Raw genomic sequence first — 22,822 nt, forward strand, 5'->3', positions numbered from 1 at the left:
AGCTTCTTCCCAGCAACCATCAGGCTCTTGAACACCACACAACATCAACCTAGTATCAGTATCTCTGAAGAACATGGCCCTTTGGTCCACAGTGCTTGTGCCCAACATGATGCCTAGCTGAACTTATCTCATCTGCCTGCAAGTGATCCATTTCCCTCAATTTCTTGAAAATCCATGTTCTTATCTCAAGGTTTCTTAAACGGCTCGATTGTATCTGTCTCCACCACCACCCCTGGCAATAATAATGCATTTTATTTACATAGCGCTTTTCATATACTCAAAGACGCTTTACAGAGATTTTGAGAACATAGGGAAATGAATAAATAGATAAATAAGTAAATAAATAAATGAACAGAGAAAGGAGACAGAAGGTGAGGTGACCTTTGGTGGTTGAAGGCAGTACTGAACAGGTGAGACTTCAGCGATGTTTTGAATGTGGTGAGTGTGGAGGAGTCTCTAACGGTTTGGGGTAGTGAGTTCCATAGGGTGGGAGCAACGATGGAGAAAGCCCTGTCCCCCCAGGATCTGAGTTTGGTCCGGATGTGGGGGGATAGGAGATTGGCAGCGGCAGAGCGGAGGGTGCAGGTGGGAGTGTGCCTGTGGAGGAGGTCGGTCAGGTAGGATGGGGCCAGGTTATGGAGGGCTTTGTAGGTTATGAGGAGGATTTTGTACTGGATTCTCTGGGGGATGGGGAGCCAGTGGAGTTTATAAAGGACGGGGGTGATATGGTCACGGATCGAGGTGTGTGTGAGTAGACGGGCAGTGGAGTTTTGAATGTATTGAAGTTTATTGATGATTTTTGAGGGTGCGCCATAGAGGAGGCTGTTGCAGTAGTCCAGACGGGAGGTGATGAAGGCGTGGATGAGGGTTTCTGCAGCTGTGGAGGAGAGGGATGGACGGAGACGGGCAATGTTTTTGAGGTGGAAGAAGGCCGTCTTTGTGATGTGTTTGATGTGTTTGTCGAAGGAGATGGTTTGATCAAGGATGATTCCAAGATTCCGGATGTGAGGTGAGGTGGATACTGGGAGACCATCAATGTTGAGGATGAAGTTTTGGGTGGATTTGGTGAGCGTTTTTGGACCAATGATGATGATTTCAGATTTGTTGCAATTGAGCAATGCGTCCCAGGCCCCCACTATCCTCTGTGTAAAACACCTACCCCACACAACTCCATTGTATTTTCCCCCCTCTCACCTTATGGCTATATCCTCTCGTATTGGACATCTCCACCCCGGGGAAAAGGCTCTGACTGTCTATCCTATCTGTGCCTCTCATCATTTTATATACTTCTATTGTTTCTAATCAACCATTGATGTTCTGGAGAAATACCTTTTATTCCATGCTTACTGATTGTGGATGATCAGCCATGATCACATTGAATGGTGATGCCGAATGGCCTACTCCTGCACCTATAGTCTATTGTCTATTGTCTACTGACCTACATACCTCTGTTTAAGTTGAGTTCAACATTGATTAATTAACTAACTTCAGATAGCTCCTCTGTCCCTCTCTTTCCACTCCCCCTTCCCAGTTCTCCCACTAGTCTTCCTGTCTCCAACTACATCCTATCTTTGTCCCGCCCCCGCCCCCTCCCCTGACATCAATCTGAAGAAGGGTCTCGACCCGAAACGTCACCCATTCCTTCTCTCCAGAGATGCTGCCTGACCTGCTGAGTTACTCCAGCATTTTGTGGCATTCACACTAGCTCTATATTATCCCCCTTTCCTATCCCTGGCCTATAAACTCGCCCTATCAGCTTGCCCATACCAGCCAAGGTGCCCCATCTACATTAGTCCTACCTGCCTGTGTTTCACCCATACCCCTCTACACCTTTCCTATCCATGTACCTGTCCAAGTGTCTTTTAAATGTTTCTAATTTCTGCCTCAACTACCTCCTCCAGCAGCTCATTCCAAGTACCCACCACCCTCTGTGTGAAAACGTTGCCTCTCAGAATCCTACTAAATAATTCCCCTCTCACCTTAAAACACATGGGAAGGTTCGGAGGGGAGAGTGTGGAGAGAATTGCAAAGGGAGGGTGTGGAGAGGGAAGAGAGTGGAGAGGATTGTTAGGGGAGAGTGTGGAAAACAGAGAAACATAGAAAATAGTTGCCTTCGAGCCAGCACCGCCATTCATTGTGATCATGGCTGATCATTCACAATCAGTAACCCGTGCCTGCCTTCTCCCCATATCCCTTGATTCCACCAGCCCCTAGAGCTCTATCTAACTCTCTTTTAAATTCATCCAGTGAATCGGCCTCCACTGCCCTCTGTGGCAGAGAATGTGGGGAGGGAAGAGAGTGGAGAGGATTGTTCGGGGAGGGTGTGGAGAGGGAAGGGTGTGAAGAGCTGTAGGATAGAGAGGGTACAGAGAGGATGAGAGTGGGGTGGGGGAGGAGGAGGAGGATGTGGTAGGATCAGAGGGTGGGTGTGGCAATCATTAGAAGTACTGGGCGTGTGAGACAGTTCTGTGTGAACGCTGGGCATATGGAATCATCCCTCAACCTCTTTATTCACCCTCCCCCCTCATCAAGATATACATTTATTGAAAACTGATGCCAAGTCAAAAGTTGCCTCTGTCAGCACTTGCAAAAAAAACCTCCCGAAGCAGCGATACAAGGGGAGGGGTTGATTTCTTTCGCTGACAGTCAGCTTTGCGGAAGAGGTTCTTTGGAGTCCAATGGGATTGGAGGGGAGGGGTGGAGCACCTGATGCCTCTGGCCATAAAAGCTGGTGCAGGAGCCAGGTGAGAAATCACCAGACTTCCCAGCTCAGTCCCGTGAGGTCGTGGCCAAAGTCAGCTTGTGCTCTGAGACCCAGTGTTCTGCTTCACCCTCTGTTGTGATCTAGAGCAGAGATCATGAAACGTCAAGGCTTTTCCAGCTTCTCCCAGCAGCAATCTTCAGGGGGCTATGGTGGGGGTGGTATTTCCTTCGGTGGGGGTGGTAGTTCCTACGGTGGGGGTGGTAGTTCCTACAGTGGCAGCTTCAGAAATCAGAGGTCCGGGCTTTCATTTGGAGGCGGCAGTGGTGGTGGTGGTGTTGGGTATTCATTTGGAAGCGGCGGTAGTGGGTTCTCCAGTAGTGGGTTATCCGTAGGTGGTGGGTACTCATCAAGTAGTTCTCTATCGATCGGAGGAGGAGGTGGACTGATTGGCAATGAGAAGTCGACCATGATAAACCTGAATGATAGATTGGCTACCTATCTAGAGAAGGTAAAGAGTCTGGAAAAATCCAACTCCGAGTTGGAACTGGAGTTGAAACAGTTCCAAATTGGCACGGCCTTGAAGCCTATTGACTTTGCTGCCTACGATGCGATCATCAAGCCCCTAAGAGACAAGGTAAGAGTTGACTTTAGCAAGAAAACACACTCATTTCCCATTCTTTGCATTAATTTCTCACCGCGGTGCTTCACACGTTGTTTTGCTTTGCAGGGTTAAGGTTTGCATTTATTTCAGAATTGTCCAATTTGCCTCCAATTTCCTTTGGAGTAACCTGGAGTAACTCACCGGGTCAGGCAGCATCTGTGGGTGACATGTCAGGTCGGAACCCTTCTTCAGAGACGAAAAAGTCACACATTATTTTCCTCCAGAGATGCTGCCCGACTCCCTGAGTTGCTCCAGCACTTTGTGTCTCTCCTCGGTATAAACCAGCATCTGCAGTTCCTTCCTACATATCCAATTTAATTTTGTGTAGGGGAAAAAACCCCCTGCAGATGTTGGTTTAAATCGAAGGTAGATACAAAGTGCTGGAGTAACTCAACGGGTCTGGCAGCATCTCAGGAGATGCTGCCTGACCCGCTGAATTACTCCAGCATTTTGTGTCAAATTTCATTTTGCTCTGCTTAACTCTCCGTTGCTGTTTTGAAGTGCGGGCCTTAAAATGTTAACAATGCTCAAAATGGTACTGAAAATTTATCGAAGTGGTGTCGGACTTAATTTGATGGTGTGGAATATGGAATGTATGCCCAGAAGGAGCAAAGAAGGTGGGGGTGTATGTCTTCAGGCAAACGAGCTTGAAACTCCCTCCAATCTGATAGTTATTGCCCTGGTTATGTTTGGGTGTTATAAGGATTACATAATTGTACTTACTTCACAGGATTAATTAAAGCCTTTCATCTTGTTCAGATCTACCAGCAAATTGGATAGAAGTAGAGAGAGAGAGAGAGAGAGAGAGCAGCTTTAGAAATCTCGGTTCTTCCTTTTAGAATTCAGGTCGTCAAGTCAGGAAAAGGAGGTCGTTTGAACATAGAATGCTGTCTAACCTGAAGCTCCCTCCAATCGTGGAATTTTATCTAACGGGAGGACTGGTGTAGAAGAAGCGTTAATGTGATACACAGACAGCTGTGTGATCCTATTGCCATTTCTAAATGACTGTGTTGATGACTTTCAATTGAAGCTCAATTTTGCAACACCTCAAAAATGATATGTTATATAATGTTTCAGTGCTTTTAAATTATGATAACTTGGCTCTTTCAAAGATGTGTAGGGGGTAAAAACTGCAGATGCTAGTTTAAATCGAAGGTAGACACAATCCTGGAGTAACTCAGCGGGTCAGGCAGCATCTCGGGAGAGAAGGAATGGGTCACTTTTCGGGTCAAGACCCGAAGAAGGAGTCTCGACTCAAAACGTCACCCATTCCTTCTCTCCTGAGATGCTGCCTGTCCCGCCGAGTTACTCCAGCGTTTTGTGTCTACCTAGCTCTTTCAAAGTATTTCTGAAGTTGTCTCTGTCTGTTGCTCTTTGCATGACATGAATGAATGAATACGTTTATTGGCCAAGTATGTGCATATACAAGGAATGTGCCTTGGTGCTCCGCTCACAAATGGCAACACAAACACACAGTTAACAATTAAGAATTAGGAGGAGGGGGAGTTCAACGAGTTCAAGCAAAGAGTGGGGATAAATGGGTCCCTTTCGGAATGGCAAGCAGTGACCAGTGGGGTACCGCAAGGTTCGGTGCTGGGACCCCAGCTATTTACGATATACATTAATGACTTAGACGAAGGGATTAAAAGTACCATTAGCAAATTTGCAGATGATACTAAGTTGGGGGGTAGTGTGAATTGTGAGGAAGATGCAATAAGGCTGCAGGGTGACTTGGACAGGTTGTGTGAGTGGGCGGATACATGGCAGATGCAGTTTAATGTAGATAAGTGTGAGGTTATTCACTTTGGAAGTAAGAATAGAAAGGCAGATTATTATCTGAATGGTGTCAAGTTAGGAGGAGGGGGAGTTCAACGAGATCTGGGTGTCCTAGTGCATCAGTCAATGAAAGGAAGCATGCAGGTTCAGCAGGCAGTGAAGAAAGCCAATGGAATGTTGGCCTTCGTAACAAGAGGAGTTGAGTATAGGAGCAAAGAGGTCCTTCTACAGTTGTACCGGGCCCTGGTGAGACCGCACCTGGAGTACTGTGTGCAGTTTTGGTCTCCAAATTTGAGGAAGGATATTCTTGCTATGGAGGGCGTGCAGCGTAGGTTCACTAGGTTAATTCCCGGAATGGCGGGACTGTCGTATGTTGAAAGGCTGGAGCGATTGGGCTTGTATACACTGGAATTTAGAAGGATGAGGGGGGATCTTATTGAAACATATAAGATAATTAGGGGATTGGACACATTAGAGGCAGATAAGATGTTCCCAATGTTGGGGGAGTCCAGAACAAGGGGCCACAGTTTGAGAATAAGGGGTAGGCCATTTAGAACGGAGATGAGGAAGAACTTTTTCAGTCAGAGGGTGGTGAAGGTGTGGAATTCTCTGCCTCAGAAGGCAGTGGAGGCCAGTTCGTTGGATGCTTTCAAGAGAGAGCTGGATAGAGCTCTTAAGGATAGCGGAGTGAGGGGGTATGGGGAGAAGGCAGGAACGGGGTACTGATTGAGAGTGATCAGCCATGATCGCATTGAATGGCGGTGCTGGCTCGAAGGGCTGAATGGCCTACTCCTGCACCTATTGTCTATTGTCTATTGTCTAATAAAGCATAACCACATCAGAACAATAAGGATACAACATTACGGTCTAAGCATGTGGGTGAAAATAAACCAGAGCAAAAAAGACACTACAGACTTTGGTTATTGAGTAGAACTACCACTCGTGGAAAAAAGCTATATGTTGTGGAATTCTCTGCCTCAGAAGGCAGTGGAGGCCAATTCTCTGAATGCATTCAAGAGAGAGCTAGATAGAGCTCTTAAGGATAGCGGAGTCAGGGGGTATGGGGAGAAGGCAGGAACAGGGTAATGATTGAGAATGATCAGCCATGATCACATTGAATGGCGGTGCTGGCTCGAAGGGCCGAATGGCTTCCTCCTGCACCTATTGTCTATTGTCTATTGTCTATATCCCCATAACCTCTGACAGCTGTACTAATCAAGAATCTCTACCATAAATATATCCACTGACAGCCTCCACAGCCTTCTGTGGCAAAGAATTCCACAGATTCATCACCCTCTGACTAAAGAAATTCCTCCTCATCTCCTTCCTAAAGGAACGTCCTTTAATTCTGAGGCTATGATCTCTAGTCCGAGACTCTCCCACTAGTGGAAGCATCCTCTCCACATCCGCTCTATCCAAGCCTTTCTACTACACTGCAAACGTCAATGACCCACAGGAACCAAAGGAACAATTTACCGCTGCAAACATTAATGAAGGGCACCATCTTGTGGTAGACCATAGCGACTCAACTGCACGGATAACTCATTCTGATTTTTGTCTCCAGATCTTGCAAGTTCATCTTGGAAATGCTCGGGTGGCCCTTGACCTTGACAATGCAAGCCTGGCTGCGCGGGACTTCCAGTCTAAGTGCGTGAGCTATTTGTTGTCATGTTCAGAAATGCAGCCACATTTTAAAGTACGGGGCTTCCAAATAAAAATGTGGCACTGTTAACAACATCACAGTTTATTTCCCATGGTTGTGCAATAGGGGCATTCTGATAGTCATTAAGTACATTACGGTGCTTATACAGCCGAAACATTATGACCACTGACAGGTGAAGTGAATAACATTGATTATCTTGTTACAATGGCACCTGTCAAGGGGTGGGATATATTAGGCAGCAAGTGAACAGTCAGTTCTTGAAGTTGATGTGTTGGATGCAGGGGAAATGGGCAGGAGTAAAGACCTGAGCGACTTTCACAAGGGCCAAATTGTTATGGCCAGACGACTGGGTCAGAGCATCTCTGAAACGGCAAGGCTTGTGGGGTGCTCCCGGTCAGCAGTGGTGAGTACCTACCGACAGTGGTCCGAGGAGGGACAAACCACAAACCGGCGACAGGCAAGGTGTTGGGCGCCCAAGGCTCATCGATGCGCGAGGGCAACGAAGGGTATCCTGTCTGGTCCGAACCGACAGAAGGTCGACTGTGGCACGAGTCACAGAAAATCTTAATAGTGGTCACGGGAGGAATGTGTCACAATACACAGTGCATCGCACCCTGCTGCGTATGGGGCTGCACACGGAGGACCAACAGCATATTAGGCAGGTGGTCATAATGTTTTGGCTCATCAGGTCATAATGTTTTGGCTGATTGGTGTATAATTTGCTGCTTATTGCCCATCTGCAAAATTCCTTCATGGTTTTTCTTTAGTTTAGTTTAGTTAATTATTGTCACATGTTTTGAGGTGCAGAGAAAAGCTTTTGTTTGAGTGCTATCTAGTCAAAGAAAAGATGATAGATACATGGTTACAATCACTAGGAAAATAACTGCAGATGCTGGTACAAATCGAAGGTATCACAAAATGCTGGAGTAACTCAGCAGGTCAGGCAGCATCGAGGAGAGAGGGAATGGGTGACGTTTTGGGTCGTAGACCTTTCCTCAGACTCTGTGCGAGTCAGTGGGTTTGTAGTAGATGTCAGTCACTAGTCTGTCTCCTGTGATGGAGATGGTGAGATCCAGAAACGGTAGGGAGATGTCGGAGGTAGTCCAAGTATATTTAAGAGCAGGATGGAAATTGGTGGTGAAATGTATGAAGCCAGTCTGAAGAAGGGTCTCGACCCGAAACGTCACCCATTCCCTCTCTCCTAGATGCTGCCTGACCTGCTGAGTTACTCCAGCATTTTGTGATACCATGGTTACAATCAAGTCGCCCACATTGCACATTCCAAAGATGTACAGGTATGTAGGTTAATTGGCTGGGTAAATGTAAAAATTGTCCCTAGTGGGTGTAGGATAGTGTTAGTGTACGGGGATCGCTGGGCGGTACGGACTTGGTGGGCCGAAAAGGCCTGTTTCCGGCTGTATATATATGATATGATATAAAGGATAATGGGTACAACATTTCGTGGAAGCTAATGTCCGATTAAAGATAGTTTCAAAGGTCTCCAATGTGCTTGTTGCTCTTTGGAAGGTGGTGATGCAGACTTCTGCTTGAACATTGCATAGAGTGAAGAACTCTCACATAAAACATAGGACAGGGTAGCACAAGAACAGGCCCTTGCCAACATGATGCCAAGGCTATCCCTTACCTACCTGCACATAATCCATGTCCCTCCATTCTCTGCTTATCCATGTGCCCATCCAAACGTCTCTTAAATGCTACTATCATACCTGCCTCAACCACCAATCCCTGCAACATGTTCCAAGCACTCACCATTCTCTGTGTTAAAAAAAAATAATAATAATATATAAAAGAAATAAAGTTGCACGGCACATCTCCTTCAAACTTTGCTCCTCTCAGCTTGAAACAATGCCCTTAAGTATCCAACTGTCCAGTTCCAACTGTCTACGCTATACAAGCCCCTCGTAATTGTGTATACGTCCATCAGGTCTCCCTGAAACCTTTGGCATGCAGGAGAAAAGAATCCATGTCTATCCAACTTCTCCCTGTAACTAATACCCCCTAATTCAATATGAAGAAGGATCTCGGCCTGAAACGTCACCAATTCCTCCTCCCCAGTGATGCTGCCTGTCCTGTTTAGCTACTCCAGCATTTTGTGTCTATCTTTGGTGCAAACCAGCAACTATAGTTCGTTCCTGCCCATGGACAGGCCCTTTGGCCCACAATGTCAGTGCCGAACATGATGCCGAACAAGTTTAAACTAATATCATCCACCTGCACGTGATCCATATCCCTTCATATCCATGTGCCCATCTAAAAGCCTCTTCAACACCTCTATTACACCTATTAAATTCCTTCCAACACAAAGGGCTGAAGGTATAATGAAATGGTTAATATATATTTAACTTTAAAAAAAGAATGCTTTGTTGTTTATGCTTGTGCCTCAATTGCTGATGAACGGCAGCTCCTCCCAAAATGTACAATTTTGTTACATTGTTCCTTTGATACATGTGCAATTTAAACAAATTCCCTATTCTATACATCTTCAATCCAGATATGAAAATGAATTGAACACCAGACAAATGGTGGAGGGCGATATTATGGAACTCAGAGCAATGAAGGAGGATTATATACGCAATTGTAAGGACATGGAAAATGATATCACTGCTTCGCAAGAAGAACTGGTGTATCTGAGGAAGAACCATGAAGAGGTGTGGCATTCGCGTTTGTCATTCAGTCCCTTACCTCCTTCTTTTGAGGTTTATGGGGGTATTAGTCAAAGACTCATAGTGATACAGTGTGGAAACAGGCCTTTCAGCCCAACTTGCCCACACAACCCAACATTTCCCAGCTACACTAGTCCCACCTGCCCATGATTGGTCCATATCCCTCCAAACCTGTCCTATCCATGTATCAATCTAACTGTTTCTTAAACATCGGGATAGTCCCAGCCTCAACAACCTCCTCTGGCAGCTTGTTCCATACACCCACCACCCTTTGTATGGAAAAAGTTACTCCTCAGATTCCTATTAAATCTGTTCCCCTTCACCTGAAACCTATGTCTTCTGGTCCTCGATTCACCGACTCTGGGCAAGAGACTCTGTGCATCTACCTGATCTATTCCTCTCATGATTTTATACAGCTCTAAAAATCACCCCCCATCCTCCTGCACCCCACGGAATAGAGTCCCAGCCTACTCAACCTGTACCTACAGCTCAGAGCCTCTAGCCCTGGCAACATCCTCGTAAACCTTCTCTGTACCCTTTCCAGCTTGATAAAATCTTCCCTGTAACATGGTGCCTAGAAATGAACAGGAAGGTGGAAAATGAAATTGCATTCATGGCATTCACATTTAAAAGGATGTTTTTATTGGCAAAACAAAATTTAAATTAATATATTGCAAAATAATAGTTTGAAGCCAGCATTTATTGTTCATCCCGAATAGTCATGAAGTTCTTCAAGTCCAACTGATTGCTGTATGCTTGGTCTCCATTCTCAGTCCTTGTAAACACAGTTTACTTCAAAGAGTAGAAGAATAACGCAAAACTCATCTATTAAACCCAATTCAGGATTAATTTTTAATTGTTATCATTATTATTCATAATTCAGAAGATAAAGCAGAGAAACTGGACCTTTGGCCCACTGAGTCCATGCTGACCATCAATCACCTGTTTATACTTTTTCTATGTTATCCTACTTTCTCATCATTTTTATTCATAATCATTATCATTCATAATTTTAAAGAAAAAACCCACCGGGTGCATACCCACCATCAATCACCCGTTCACACTAGTTCAATGTTATCCCACTCTCCTATCCACTCCTGACACACTCAGGGTAATTCACAGAAGGCTAATTAACCTACAAACCCGCACGTCTTTGGGATGTGGGAGGAAACCGGAGCACCCAGAGAAAACCCACGCAGTCACAGGGAGACCGTGCAAACTCCGCACAGACAGCACCTGAGGTCAGGATTGAACCCGGGTCTCTGTGGCAGTGAGGCAGCAACTCTACTGGTGAGGGATTTGCTGTATAATGACCCTATCTCTACTCTCCAAATTGCTCGAGTCACACACCTTCCTGAGATGGAACTATATTTTGGCCTTACCTTTGTTACTGGGCTTTTCTACCCAATAACAAAATGGACCGAACAGTCCAGGATGATAATTCCATGCCAATAAGGCATAACCAACAAAAATTGATGTTGAGAGTGACATCATCCGATAATGAAGAAAATATTCTGGTCCATTCCTGAGATAGAAAATATTGGTTTGAAAGAACTTTTGGCTTTGCTTTGATCCTCTATTGACTCTTGATGACATTTGTAAACGATAAAAAATGACACAAAGTGCTGGTGTAACTCAGCAGATCAGGCAGCATCTCTGGAGAATGTGGATAGGTGACGCTTCGGGTTGGGACCCTTCTTCAGACTGTGGTTCAGGATGGGAAGGGGACAAAGCCTCATCAAAGTTTTGTAAATATCCAGCAGGAGAAAATGCCATTATGTTTGTGATGCTTGTTTTTGCAGGAGCTGGTTATCTTAAGGCAGCAAGTTGCTGGGACTGTCAGTGTGGAGGTACAAGCTGAACAAGGACCTGATCTGAATGTACTTATGGCCGAGATGCGAGCACAATACGAAGCCTCATGTAAGAGCAATCAAGATGCCATGAAAACATGGTTTGAGACTCAGGTGTGTTTAATCTTTCAGATAGAGACCCTTTGAGTGCACTGAATGATTTGAATGAAATAGCCCAGCAAAATCTATCAGCTGGAATGAATGAATGACTCCTGGCTATTGACATGTGGCAGGGCAACTTAACAAAATAGGGATGAAATTTGGACTATACTGAATCCAAATTCGATTGTTTGATGACTCATTAAAGAAATCTCTTTAAATCTCCACCACTTTAAAGTCAAAGCAGCTCCACCAAATGAAAATCTGCTCAAAGATCGTCAGTCAACCCCTTGAGATACTCTATGAATCAGCCGACCACGATAACATGCTAAGGTTGGCCAACAACATTGTCCCTGACCCCGACCATGTCCTGAACATTGAATACGAATTGTTACCATCAATTCCGATTTACGGATTGCCAAAATTTAATAAGGTTAGACTGACGCACTCTTTTGTGCACCAGTCAATCCTGAAACTAAACATCTATACACTAAAACTCTCGTTTGTTTGTTTGTTCCTGAACTACAGCCAAAACGGTACATGATAGCGCGACAATTTTAGGCCCACCTTACTCACCGTCGTCCCTTTGGTGCCTATGGAAGAAGTTTCATTGAAATCGGTGTTATATTTTTTAAGTTATTCATATTATAAAGTTTAAATCTATCTCCGAGGGAGGGGGTGGAGGGAGGTGGGGAGGGGGGGAGGAGGGAGGATAAGGGGGAGTTGAGGGGAATGGGGTGGAGGGGGGGAAGATGGGAGGCGGAGGAGAGGGGAGAGGGGGAGGAGAGGGTGCTGCACCAATGCAGGAGAGGTTTGGGTCCAACGTGTCCACTTAGTCTAGTAGAACTTAATCCCACATCAAATGTACATTGAAGGGTTTTGAATGTGTCGTCGTTTGTGATTGTAATGTTATGGTGAATATGTGTATCCTTGTTTCTTGTCTTACACTCTTTGTCTTTGTTGATGTTGCAAGTGGAGCTGCTGAGATGCAAGAAAAATTTAGACTTGATCTGACAATAAAGTATTATCGTATCGTATCTTCAAGCTCTGCATTGCTCAGTTCAACAGCCACGTTGATCGCTGATCCTATGCTCAATCAAAGTAACAAAAATCAAAAGTCCAGAATAGAAAGAGATTTGGGAGATACTTGAATTGACGGCACTGGGCCTGTACTAACCAGTCTAGAAGGATGAGGGGGACCTCATTGAAACTTACTGAATAGTGAAAAGCCTGGGTAGAGTGAATGTGGAGAGGATGTTTCCACTGGTGGGAGAGTCTAGGACCAGTGCCACAGCCTCAGAATAATAGGAATTACCATTAGAAAGGAGGTGAGGAGGAATTTCTTTAGTCAGAGGGTGGTGAAACTGAAATTTATTGCCACAGACGGCTGTGGAGGCCAAGTCAATGGGTATTTTTAAGGCAGAGATAGATAGATTCAAGATCAATTTATTGTCACATGTACCAATTAAGGTGCAGTTAAATTTGAGTTACAATACCGCCATACTAAGTGAAAAGCAACAAGATTCTTGATTAGTACGAGTGTCGGGGGTTTTGGGGAGAAGGCAGGAGAATGGGGTTGGGAGGGAGAGGTAGATTGGACATGATTGAATTTCAGAGTGGACTTGATGGCTTAATTCAGCTCCTTGAACTTATGACTCGGCATGTTGTTGTGATATTTTTGCCCAGGGAGATGGATTTGTGAATGCTTTGTAATTTCTAGTGCAACTTTCCCTCTAATCCAAGGTTGAATCACAAACCGTTGCAGCTGTACAAGTCAATGAGGCAGCTGAATCCTCAAAGCTGCAGCTTTCGGAATTAAAACGGCAGTACCAATCTCTTCAGACTGAGTATGATTCCATCTACAGTGTGGTGAGTTCAATTGGAAACACACTTTCAACAGAAGACCCTTCATCTGCTTCAAGATTTAGGTTGATGTTTAGGTTTATTATTGTCACTTGTATAGTGAAGAGCTTTGCTTTTTATTTGCATGCTATCCAATCAGACAGACAATAGACAATAAGTGCAGGAGGAGGCCATTCGGCCCATCGAGCCAGCACAGCCATTCAATGTGATCATGGCTGATCATCCACAATCAGTACCCCGTTCCTGCCTTCTCCCCATGCCCCCTGACTCCGCTATCTTTAAGAGCTCTACCTAACTCTCTCTTGAAAGCATCCATAGAATTGGCCTCCACTGCCTTCTGAGGCAGAGAATTCCACAGATTTACAACTCTCTGAGTGAAAAAGTTTTTTCTCATTTCTTTTCTAAATGGCCTACCCCTTATTCTTAAACTGTGGCTCCTGGTTCTGGACTCCCCCAACATTGGGAACATGTTTCCAGCCTCTAGCGTGTCCAATCCCTCAATCTTATATGTTTCAATAAGATCCCCTCTCATCCTTCTAAATTCCAGCGTATACAAGCCCAGTCGCTCCAGTCTTTCAACATACGACAGTCCCGCCATTACGGGAATTAACCTCGTGAACCTACGTTGCACTCCCTCAATAGCAAGAATGTCATTTCTCAAATTTGACGACCAAAACTGCACACAGTACTCAGATAATACTATACATAAATACAATCAAGTCAAACTCAAGTGCAATAAATAGAGCAAAGGGGAAGATACAAAGTGCAGAATAAAGTTCTCAGAATTGTGGTTTAGTTTAGTTTGGTTTAGAGATGCAGTGCGGAAGCAGGCCCTCTAGCCCACTGGGTCCATGCCGACCAGCGATCGCCCGATCACCAGTACTACTCTACACACGGGGGACAATTCAGATTTTTTTACCAAAGCCAATTAGCCTACAAACCTGTGTCTTTGGAGTGTGGGGGGAAACCGGAGCACCCGGAGAAACAAACTCCATACAGACAGCACCCATGGTCAGGATCAAACCCGGGTCCCTGACGCTGGAAGGCAACAACTGTACCGCTGTGCAAAACTTGCCGCTGCATTGCAGCATACCAGTTCCACACACAAAGTCCAATGCCCACAATGGAGAGGTGAATCAGACAGTATCCGGCCTAGCTTATGGTATGGCTATTCAGAAGCATGATAACAGAGGGGAAGAGGCTGTTCCTGAGTCTGTTGGTGCATGCGTTCAAGAAGGGAGTATAAGGGGGGTTGAGGGGGATGGAGTGGGGGAGAGAGGGGAAGGGAGGGAGGGGGGACGGGGGGGGAGGAGGGGGAGGGGGAGGGGGTGGAGAGGGTGCTGCACCAATGCAGGAGTGGTTTGGGTCCATTTGGTCTAGTATTCTACTGAATATTGTTTCCTTTATCTGTGCACTGTAGATGGCTTGAGTGTAATCATGTATAGTCTTTTCTGTGACTGGGTGCCTTGTCGAAGCTGCATGGGGTGTATATGGAGTCAATGGAAGGGAGGTTGGTTTGTGTGAAGGTCCACATCAGTTGCCCCTTCACCCCTAGCTCTGTGTTATCCCACCTTTCCATCCACTTCCTGCACACTGAGGATAATTTCACAGCACCCAATGAACCAACAAATCCGTAAGTCTTTGGGATGTGGGATGGAACAGGAGGACCCAGAGGAAACCCACGTGGCCTCTGGGAGGATGTGCAAACTCCATGCGGACAGCACCCGAGGCCAGGATCGAACCAGGGTTTCTGGGGGTGTGAGGCAGCAGCTCTCCCAGCCTACATTAACAAATTACTGGCCAATCTCTTTACAATGATTGAAGGTATCACAAAATGCTGGAGCAACTCAGCAGATCAGGCAGCATCTAGGAGAGAGGGAATGGGTGACGTTTTGGGTCGAGACCCGACTTTAGACTGATGTCAGGGGGGCGGAACAAAGGAAGGATATAGGTGGAGACAGGAAGACAGTGGGAGAACTGGGAACGGGGAGGGGAAGAGAGGGACAGAGGAACTATCTAAAGTTGGAGAAGTCAATGTTCATACCACTGGGCTGCAAGCTGCCCAAGCGAAATATGAGGTGCTGTTCCTCCTATTTCCGGTGGGCCTCACTGTGGCATTTCAGTGGAGGTAGCGGTCTGGAGCCGAGCGAGTTTGCGAGTCTTGGTGGAGTCCAGGTAGGCGAGGAATCATGTGTTGAGGGCACGGATCTGGCATAGGATAAAATATAGTTGTGGCCCGTTGCAGGTGTGGGCGAGTGAGGCCCCGAGCTGTGGGAGAGTCAGAGCGAGAGGCTTTACAATGATCGGTGAAATAAAACTCCTTTTATTTTTGTCCATTTTACAGATCCTCTCTTTGGAATCCACCATTGAAGGCATTAATGATAATTATGCCGGGCAACTTTGCAAGTTGAAGATGACCATTTCCAACCTCGAAATAGAGCTAGGCGGTGCAAGGGCTACTATGATACAGAAAAATAATGAATACACCAGTCTCCTCAACGTGAAGATGCAACTCGAGAAGGAAATCGCCACCTATAGGGAACTCCTTCAAGGGACTGGTGTCAGGTTTGTTACTCCTATCTTTCTGAGGTTAGGTCATTAACTGTTCATGTTGCACATTCAGCAAACTTTTGGGTGTCAACACGTAGACTAATGATTCGGTAAAATGTGAGTTCAGACTCTTCGAAATTCAAAAGACATTGGGAAAGATATCTGGATATGAAGGGTTTAGAGGGATGTGCAACAAATCCAATGGATATTTTTAAGGCAGAGATAGATAGATAGATAGATTCTCGATTCGTACGAGTGTCAGGGGTTATGGGGAGAAGGCAGGAAAGTGGGATTGATACAGAGAGATAGATTGAATGGCGGAGTAGACTTCATGGGCCGACTGGCCTAATTTTGCTCTTGTCACCCTTGACCATGAACTTATAAAATAATAAGACTAGCCCAGAATGCCAAGTGGGTCAGTATTGACAAGATGGGCCAAATGGCCTGTTTCTGTTCTGTACAGCTCTGCGGCTCTATTGCGATTTAAAAAATGTAAACAAAGCCAATGAGTTTACATGCCCGCATGACTTTGGGATGTGGGGGGAAACCGGAGCACCCGGAGGAAAGCCGTGGGAGAACGTGCAAACTCCACACGGACAGCACTGGAGGGGGGTCAGGATTGAACCTGGGTCTCTGGTGCTGTGAGTCAGCAGCTCAATGACTTTCTATGACTTTATTGCCACCGTGCTGCCCTTCGAACTGAGTGAATCAAGTTTAAAATAATATTAATTTTCGAGCCGATTGTTTGGGGAACTGATGGTTGTTGCAGCATCGGGGGGATATGTCCGAACTCGGGCCAATTGCTTTCGGTAGGGGGAAACTTGCCCACGCCATTTAGTCACTCTAAGTCCATTTTACATGTTTGTTTATGTAATACTGTTCACTGCTTTACAATTAATCTGTTTGGTGTTCCATCACATAGCGGACAAGAGACCACCACAGTGACTAAAACCATGGTAAAAACTGGTGAGCATTCTATTAAAACAAAATCATGGTCTACGTAATATGCGTTCACGTATATCCTGCCTTGGATATCTTTTATTCATTTGTTCTATATCTCTCTATGTCACCGTCTATATGTCCTGTGTCCCCCTTCGCTGACTCTCAGGCTGAAGAAGGGTCTCGACCCAAAACGTCACCTATTCCTTTTCTCCCGTGATGCTGACTGACCCAGCTCAATACTCTAGCTTATGGTGTCTATCTGTACTACTTTCAAAGCAATTTTATCCTGAGCTCTATTGTGTAGACATCTTCCTTTTGAAGATAGTTCTGGCCACTCTCTAAGTACAGTACATGGATTGGACAGGTTTAGAGGGACATGGGCCAAACGCAGGCAGGTGGGACACTAGTGTAGCTGGGACATGTTGGCCGGTGTGGGCACGTCGGGCTGTGGGGCTTGTTTCCTTGCTGTATCACTCTATGACTTTATTGTTTTAATGGACCTTTTTATAATGGATTTCGGTTATGGCGGTCTGACCCACGGCTGACTGATTGTGCCGCCCACGGCTAGTGCCGTCTCCCCGGCCACTTGCAATGCCGACTGCTCCCATGCTTCCCACGGCTTGCACCGCTTCCGAGCTTCGCCCGCAGCCACCACCAGTGCAGCTGCTGACCCTCACCTGCACTCCAGCCGCCCATGGCCCCCGGTCATCAACTCCGCCAATCCTCGCCTCTCGTGACCAGGGCCATCAACTCGACCAGATTCCAGGCACAGTTCCGGTCTGAGAGTCTGAAGAAGGGTCTCAGACCTCTAACTTCAAGTAACCTTTGCATCCCCCCTCCTTCCATTCCTTCTCACCCAAGTTGTACCAGCTTCAAAGCCGTCTTCTTGACTCTCATTGTCTGTACCTCGATCTCACCAAACTCAGAGCAACAACAGCCTGTTTCCTGTATCATCGTTCATTTGTTCTATATCTCTCTACATCAGTGTCTATCTCTCTCGTTTCCCTCTCCCCTGACTCTCAGTCTGAAGAAGGGTCTCGACCCGAAACGTCACCTATTCCTTTTTTCCAGAGATGCTGCCCGACCCGCTGAGCTACTCCAGCTTTTTGTGTCCATCTTCGGTTTAAAGCAGCATCTACAGTTCCTTCCTACACCTATTCATGTTCTCCAGAGATGCTGCCTGACCTGCTGCACTTTGTGTCCTTCTGTTTATTAACCAGCAACTACAGTTTGTTTCTAGTACTTGTACAACGATAATCCCTTATTTGGTTATAGCAGACAATCGGCAATAACAGACACCATTCCCTCTGGTCTGTCTTAACGAGGGTTTACTGTATAGTGGATCCTTAATCTTCCTTAAGTAGACACAAAAAGCTGGAGTATCTCAGCGGGACAGGCAGCATCTCTGGAAGGAAGGAATGGGTGATGTTTCGGGTCAAAACCCTTCTTCTTTGTCTACGTTGAAGAAGTTCCATTGCTTAATCTCCCTTAGCTCCCCGAACGTAAATTTTTTGAAATTCCCTCTATCATTCAAATACCATTTTCATGCCACGTTCATTTTAATCAGAACCAGCCTGAAGAAGAGTCCCGACCCGAAATGTCAATTGTCCATTTCCCTCCACAGATGCTGCCTGGCCTGCTGAGTTCCTCCAGCACTTTGTGTTTTGTTCAATTTTCCAGCGTCTGCAGTTCATTGTGCCTCCCCAATTAGAGTTGGCCACACTTTGTGCAGCACCAATGATTCTCGCGAGGAATGTTCACATCTTGCATTTTTGATTGCAATTGATAATAATATGTATATATTTATCTTCCAGCAACGATGATTAAATAAAGCCTAGCAACATTCGGACACGCGTATGGTGGCATTGGTACGAGCTTGGTGATGCACCCTTCTTCGACTTGGACAATAGGTTGTGACCTCTTCTGTAACTTCTCCAAACCTCATTTACTTGGAATAAACCTGCTCTGATATGTAATGGCTGGGGTTCCGCTGGGGCTTCAGTTGATTACCTATGTTCGCTGTCTAAGCTCTAACTCTGACTGTAATCGATAATTGCGCGCTGAGATATTTGGGCCGAGGAATAAAATCAATAAAGCATTTAGCTGCATTCAATGCCATGTATATATTTATTTCATCAAAACTTATCACCTATACTATTCTTTAGTCAGAGGGTGGTGAATCTGTGGAATTATTTGCCGCAGAAGGCTGTGGAGGCCAGGTCAGTGGATAATTTTGAGGCAGAGATAGATAGATTTTTGATTAGTACGGGTGTCAGGGGTTATGGGGAGAAGGCAGGAGAATGGGGTTAGGAGGGAGAGATAGACCAACCATGATTGAATGGCGGAGTAGACTTGATGTGTCAAATGGCCTAAATCTACTCCGATCACTTATGACCTTATGATACCATACCCCTAATGTCTACACTGTAAGACTCTATGACTCTAAAGATGTATAATATCTCCAGGATATTTATCACACTAAACTGACCAAAAGCCACAAGTTTGAGGAAGGAAAACATCACCCATCCTTTCTCTCCAGAGAAGCTGCCTGACCAGCTGAGTTGCTCCAGCACTTTGTCTTTCTTTGGTATAAACCAGCATCTGCACTTCCTTGCTTCCACTCTAATAGCACATTGTGTTTTGCTCAGGGTTCCGGTATCTGCAGTTCCTTGTGTTTCCATTGATCTCTAAGTTGCTGACCAATCTGATTTGCAAACGTATTATAGTTCCTTCATTGTCCCAGGGTTTTGAATCTTGAATCTCCCTCCTCGGCACCCCTGTGGGAATACGATTAGCTGGACACAATTAGTGTGTTTGTGGGAATGTGGCTCAACATGACCTTGTCATGGGCAACCAGGGATCGGCAATAAATACTGCCCAGTCGTTTAGTTTAGAGATGGCTGCACGGTGGCGCAGCGGTAAAGTTGCTGCCTTACAGCAAATGCAGCGCTGGAGACCTGGGTTCGATCCCGACTACGGGTGCTGTCTGTACAGAGTTTGTACGTTCTCCCCATGACCTGCGTGGGTTTTCTCCAAGATCTTCAGTTTCCTCCCACACTCCAAAGACGTACAGGTATGTAGGTTAATTGGCTTGGTAAATGTAAAAATTGTCCCTAGTGGGTAAGGAGTAGTGTTAATGTGTGGGGATCGCTAGTCGGCGCAGTGGGCTGAAAGGCCTTGTCTCCACACTGTATCTCTAAGCTAAAGATACAGGCCCTTCACCACAAGGCAGTTGGACAAAGTTTGGTTTAGAGGGATCTCTTCCAAGGAGGGAGAGGAAATTCCAGGGTTCGCCAATTGAAGACATAGTTTTCAATGATGGAGAGAGGGAAAATTAGTATACGGAGTTTGTACGTTCTCCCCGTGACTTGCGTGGGTTTTTCTCCCACACTCAAGACGTACAGGTTTGGAGGTTAATTGGCTTGGAATAAATGTAAAAAATGTCCAGAAATGGAGGATAGGGTTAGTGTGCAGGGGTCGGTGCAGACACTGAGCTGAAGGGCCTGATTCCGCACTGTATCTTTAAACTAAACTAGACCAGGAAGAAAACCTGTTGGATTGGAAATTACTGGAGATTGGTGAGCAGTTGAGATGGTGATCTGGCACTGGTTAGTACACAGCCATCAAATGTCCAGCTGAAGATAAGCACAAAAAGCTGGAATAACTCAGCGGGACAGGCAGCATCTCAGGACAAAAGGACAAGGTGACGTTTCGGGACGACACCCTTCTTCAGACTGAGATTCAGGGGAGATGGAGACGAGAGATATTAAGTGTTTTTTCAACAAAGTAAGACCTTATAGCCACACCGGTATGGAAAACCATGGAAAAATTTATGCAAGGACAATAACTGTGTTTCTGATAATAAATGGGCATTTCCAAGATTTACAATACAACACTCCTTCTCACTTCTCATTTACTTTTAATGAACTTAAATTCCTTGGATATCACACTAAGGATCAAGCACTTTCATTCCTGGTTTAAGCCTCTGGACTACAGTCCAGCTAAAATGAAATGTCGGTTGTCATGAAATGCTTTGAGAGTCAAGAAGCACATCTGCGCCCTCCTTCCTCGCAACATGGACCCACTACAGTTCGCATACCGTCCGAACAGGTCCACGGATGATGCGGTCTCCCAGGTTCTACACACCGCTCTCTCTCATCTGGACAGCCAGGGGGGCTATGTGAGGATGCTATTCATTGACTTTAGTTCAGCATTCAACACAATAGTCCCCAGCAGACTGGTTGAGAAGCTGCTGGAACTGGGGCTTAGCACCCCTCTGTGTGCCTGGGTCCTGGACTTTCTCACTGCCAGGCCCCAAGTGGTTAGGATGGGGGAACACACATCTAGCTCCCTCACCCTGAACATAGGATCCCCCCAGGGCTGCGTCCTTAGCCCCCTACTGTACTCCCTGTACACACATGACTGTGGGGCCAGGTTCAGCTCAAACTCCATCATCAAGTTTGCTGATGACACTGTGGTGGTGGGCCGGATCTCCAACAACGATGAGAAGGCCTACCGGGAGGAGGTGGCTGATCTGGCACTCTGGTGTCAGGACAATAGCCTCCTCTTGAATGTCACTAAAACAAAGGAGCTGATTGTGGACTTCAGAAGGGCTAAACATCCAAGGACGTACACGCCACTGGAGATAGATGGGTCTACTGTGGATAGGGTGAGCAGTTTTAAATACTTGGGAGTCCGCATCACAGAGGATCTGACGTGGGCAACGCACATTGCCGCACTGGTGGGTAAGGCTAAGCAGCGCCTTTACCACCTTAGACAATTGAGGAAATTCAGAGTGTCTCTGAGGATCCTTCATTGCTTCTACTCTGGGGCTGTAGAGAGCATCCTGTCCGGCAACATTACAGTCTGGTTTGGGAACAGCTCTGCCCAGGACAGGATGGCCCTGCAGAGAGTAGTGCGTTTGGCAGAACGCACCATGGGAACTACACTCATCCCCCTGCAGGACCTATACATCAGGAGGTGCAGATCCAGAGCAAGCAAGATCATGAGGGACCCCTGCCACCCCAGTAACGGACTGTTCCAGATGCTATGATCAGGCAAACGCCTCCGCTGTCACGCTGCGAAAACGGAGAGGATGAGACGGAGCTTCTTCCCACAGGCCATCAGGACTGTCAACTTTTATAACCCCAGAGACTAATTTTTTGTCGACACTAATAGTAACTTATTAACTTTATTTATATGCTGTAACTGTAATTCTTTTTGTGCACAATCCGCAGGCATTGCCACTTTCATTTCACTGCACATCGTGTATGTGTATGTGACAAATAAATTTGACTTGACTTGACAAAGACCTTTAGAGATACAGTGAGCCTACCAAGTCTGTGCCAACTATCGATCACCCCGTACACTAGCACTATCCTACACACTAGGGACAATTTACAATTTACAGAGGCCAATTAACATACAAACCTGCATGTCTTTGGAATGTGGAACTGGAGAACCTGGAAAAAATCCCACACGGTCACAGGGAGAACGTACAAACTTCGTACAGAGACGGCAACCGTAGTCAGGATCGAACCCGGGTCTCTGGCGCTGTCAGGCAGCAGCTGTGTTGCAGCGCCATTGTGTTCACTCTACACTTAGCCAAGAGGTAGAAAGCTGGAACAGAGGTTAACATGAAAGTTGGCCAGTAAGAGATATTCTAAATGATTTCAACATCAGCAAGCAGTTGTCAGGGGGCTTCAGGGCATCAACAAGAACATGCAAGTGCTACATTCCTAAGAGGCTTTTGCCTGCAATTTTCTGAATATATTATGGTGTTGAGTGCTCTGGCTTCCAGCTGTTTCAACAGAAGACATTGCTGGAGTCCAATCCACATTAGTGCAGGTGGAGTCAAAGAACATTTCGGCACGGAAACTGGCTCTTTGGCCCAACCGCTCCATGCCGACCAAGAACCCCCAATCAAGACGCTAGTCCCATTGGGGTGTGTTTGGCCACTAAAAGTCGCCCTCCAAACGACTTTTAAATGTTATCATATTTGTCTCAACCACATACTCCAGCAGTTCGTTC

General features: G+C 46.0%; 1 protein-coding gene across 1 annotated transcript; it reads left to right on the forward strand.

Annotated features, from left to right (window-relative positions):
* The first annotated feature begins 2,771 nt into the window (after nt 1-2,771).
* On the forward strand, nt 2,772-18,884 carry LOC144610518 (keratin, type I cytoskeletal 19-like). Its single transcript, XM_078429289.1, has 8 exons — nt 2,772-3,338; nt 6,706-6,788; nt 9,317-9,473; nt 11,291-11,452; nt 13,181-13,306; nt 15,645-15,865; nt 16,773-16,816; nt 18,607-18,884. Exons 1-8 carry the CDS (start codon nt 2,859-2,861, stop codon nt 18,621-18,623), a joined length of 1,290 nt encoding a protein of 429 aa, XP_078285415.1. The 5' UTR covers nt 2,772-2,858; the 3' UTR covers nt 18,624-18,884.
* Nucleotides 18,885-22,822: the final 3,938 nt, after the last annotated feature.

The sequence above is a fragment of the Rhinoraja longicauda genome, chromosome 37, assembly GCF_053455715.1.
Source record: "Rhinoraja longicauda isolate Sanriku21f chromosome 37, sRhiLon1.1, whole genome shotgun sequence".
In the NCBI taxonomy this organism is placed as follows: domain Eukaryota; kingdom Metazoa; phylum Chordata; class Chondrichthyes; order Rajiformes; family Arhynchobatidae; genus Rhinoraja; species Rhinoraja longicauda.

Coding starts and splice junctions, on each gene's coding strand:
- LOC144610518 (XM_078429289.1), top strand. CDS start 2,859: ATGAAACGTCAAGGCTTTTCCAGCTTCTCCCAGCAGCAATCTTCAGGG. Junction 3,339..6,705: donor TCAAGCCCCTAAGAGACAAG/GTAAGAGTTGAC, acceptor TTTTGTCTCCAG/ATCTTGCAAGTTCATCTTGG. Junction 6,789..9,316: donor GCGCGGGACTTCCAGTCTAA/GTGCGTGAGCTA, acceptor TCTTCAATCCAG/ATATGAAAATGAATTGAACA.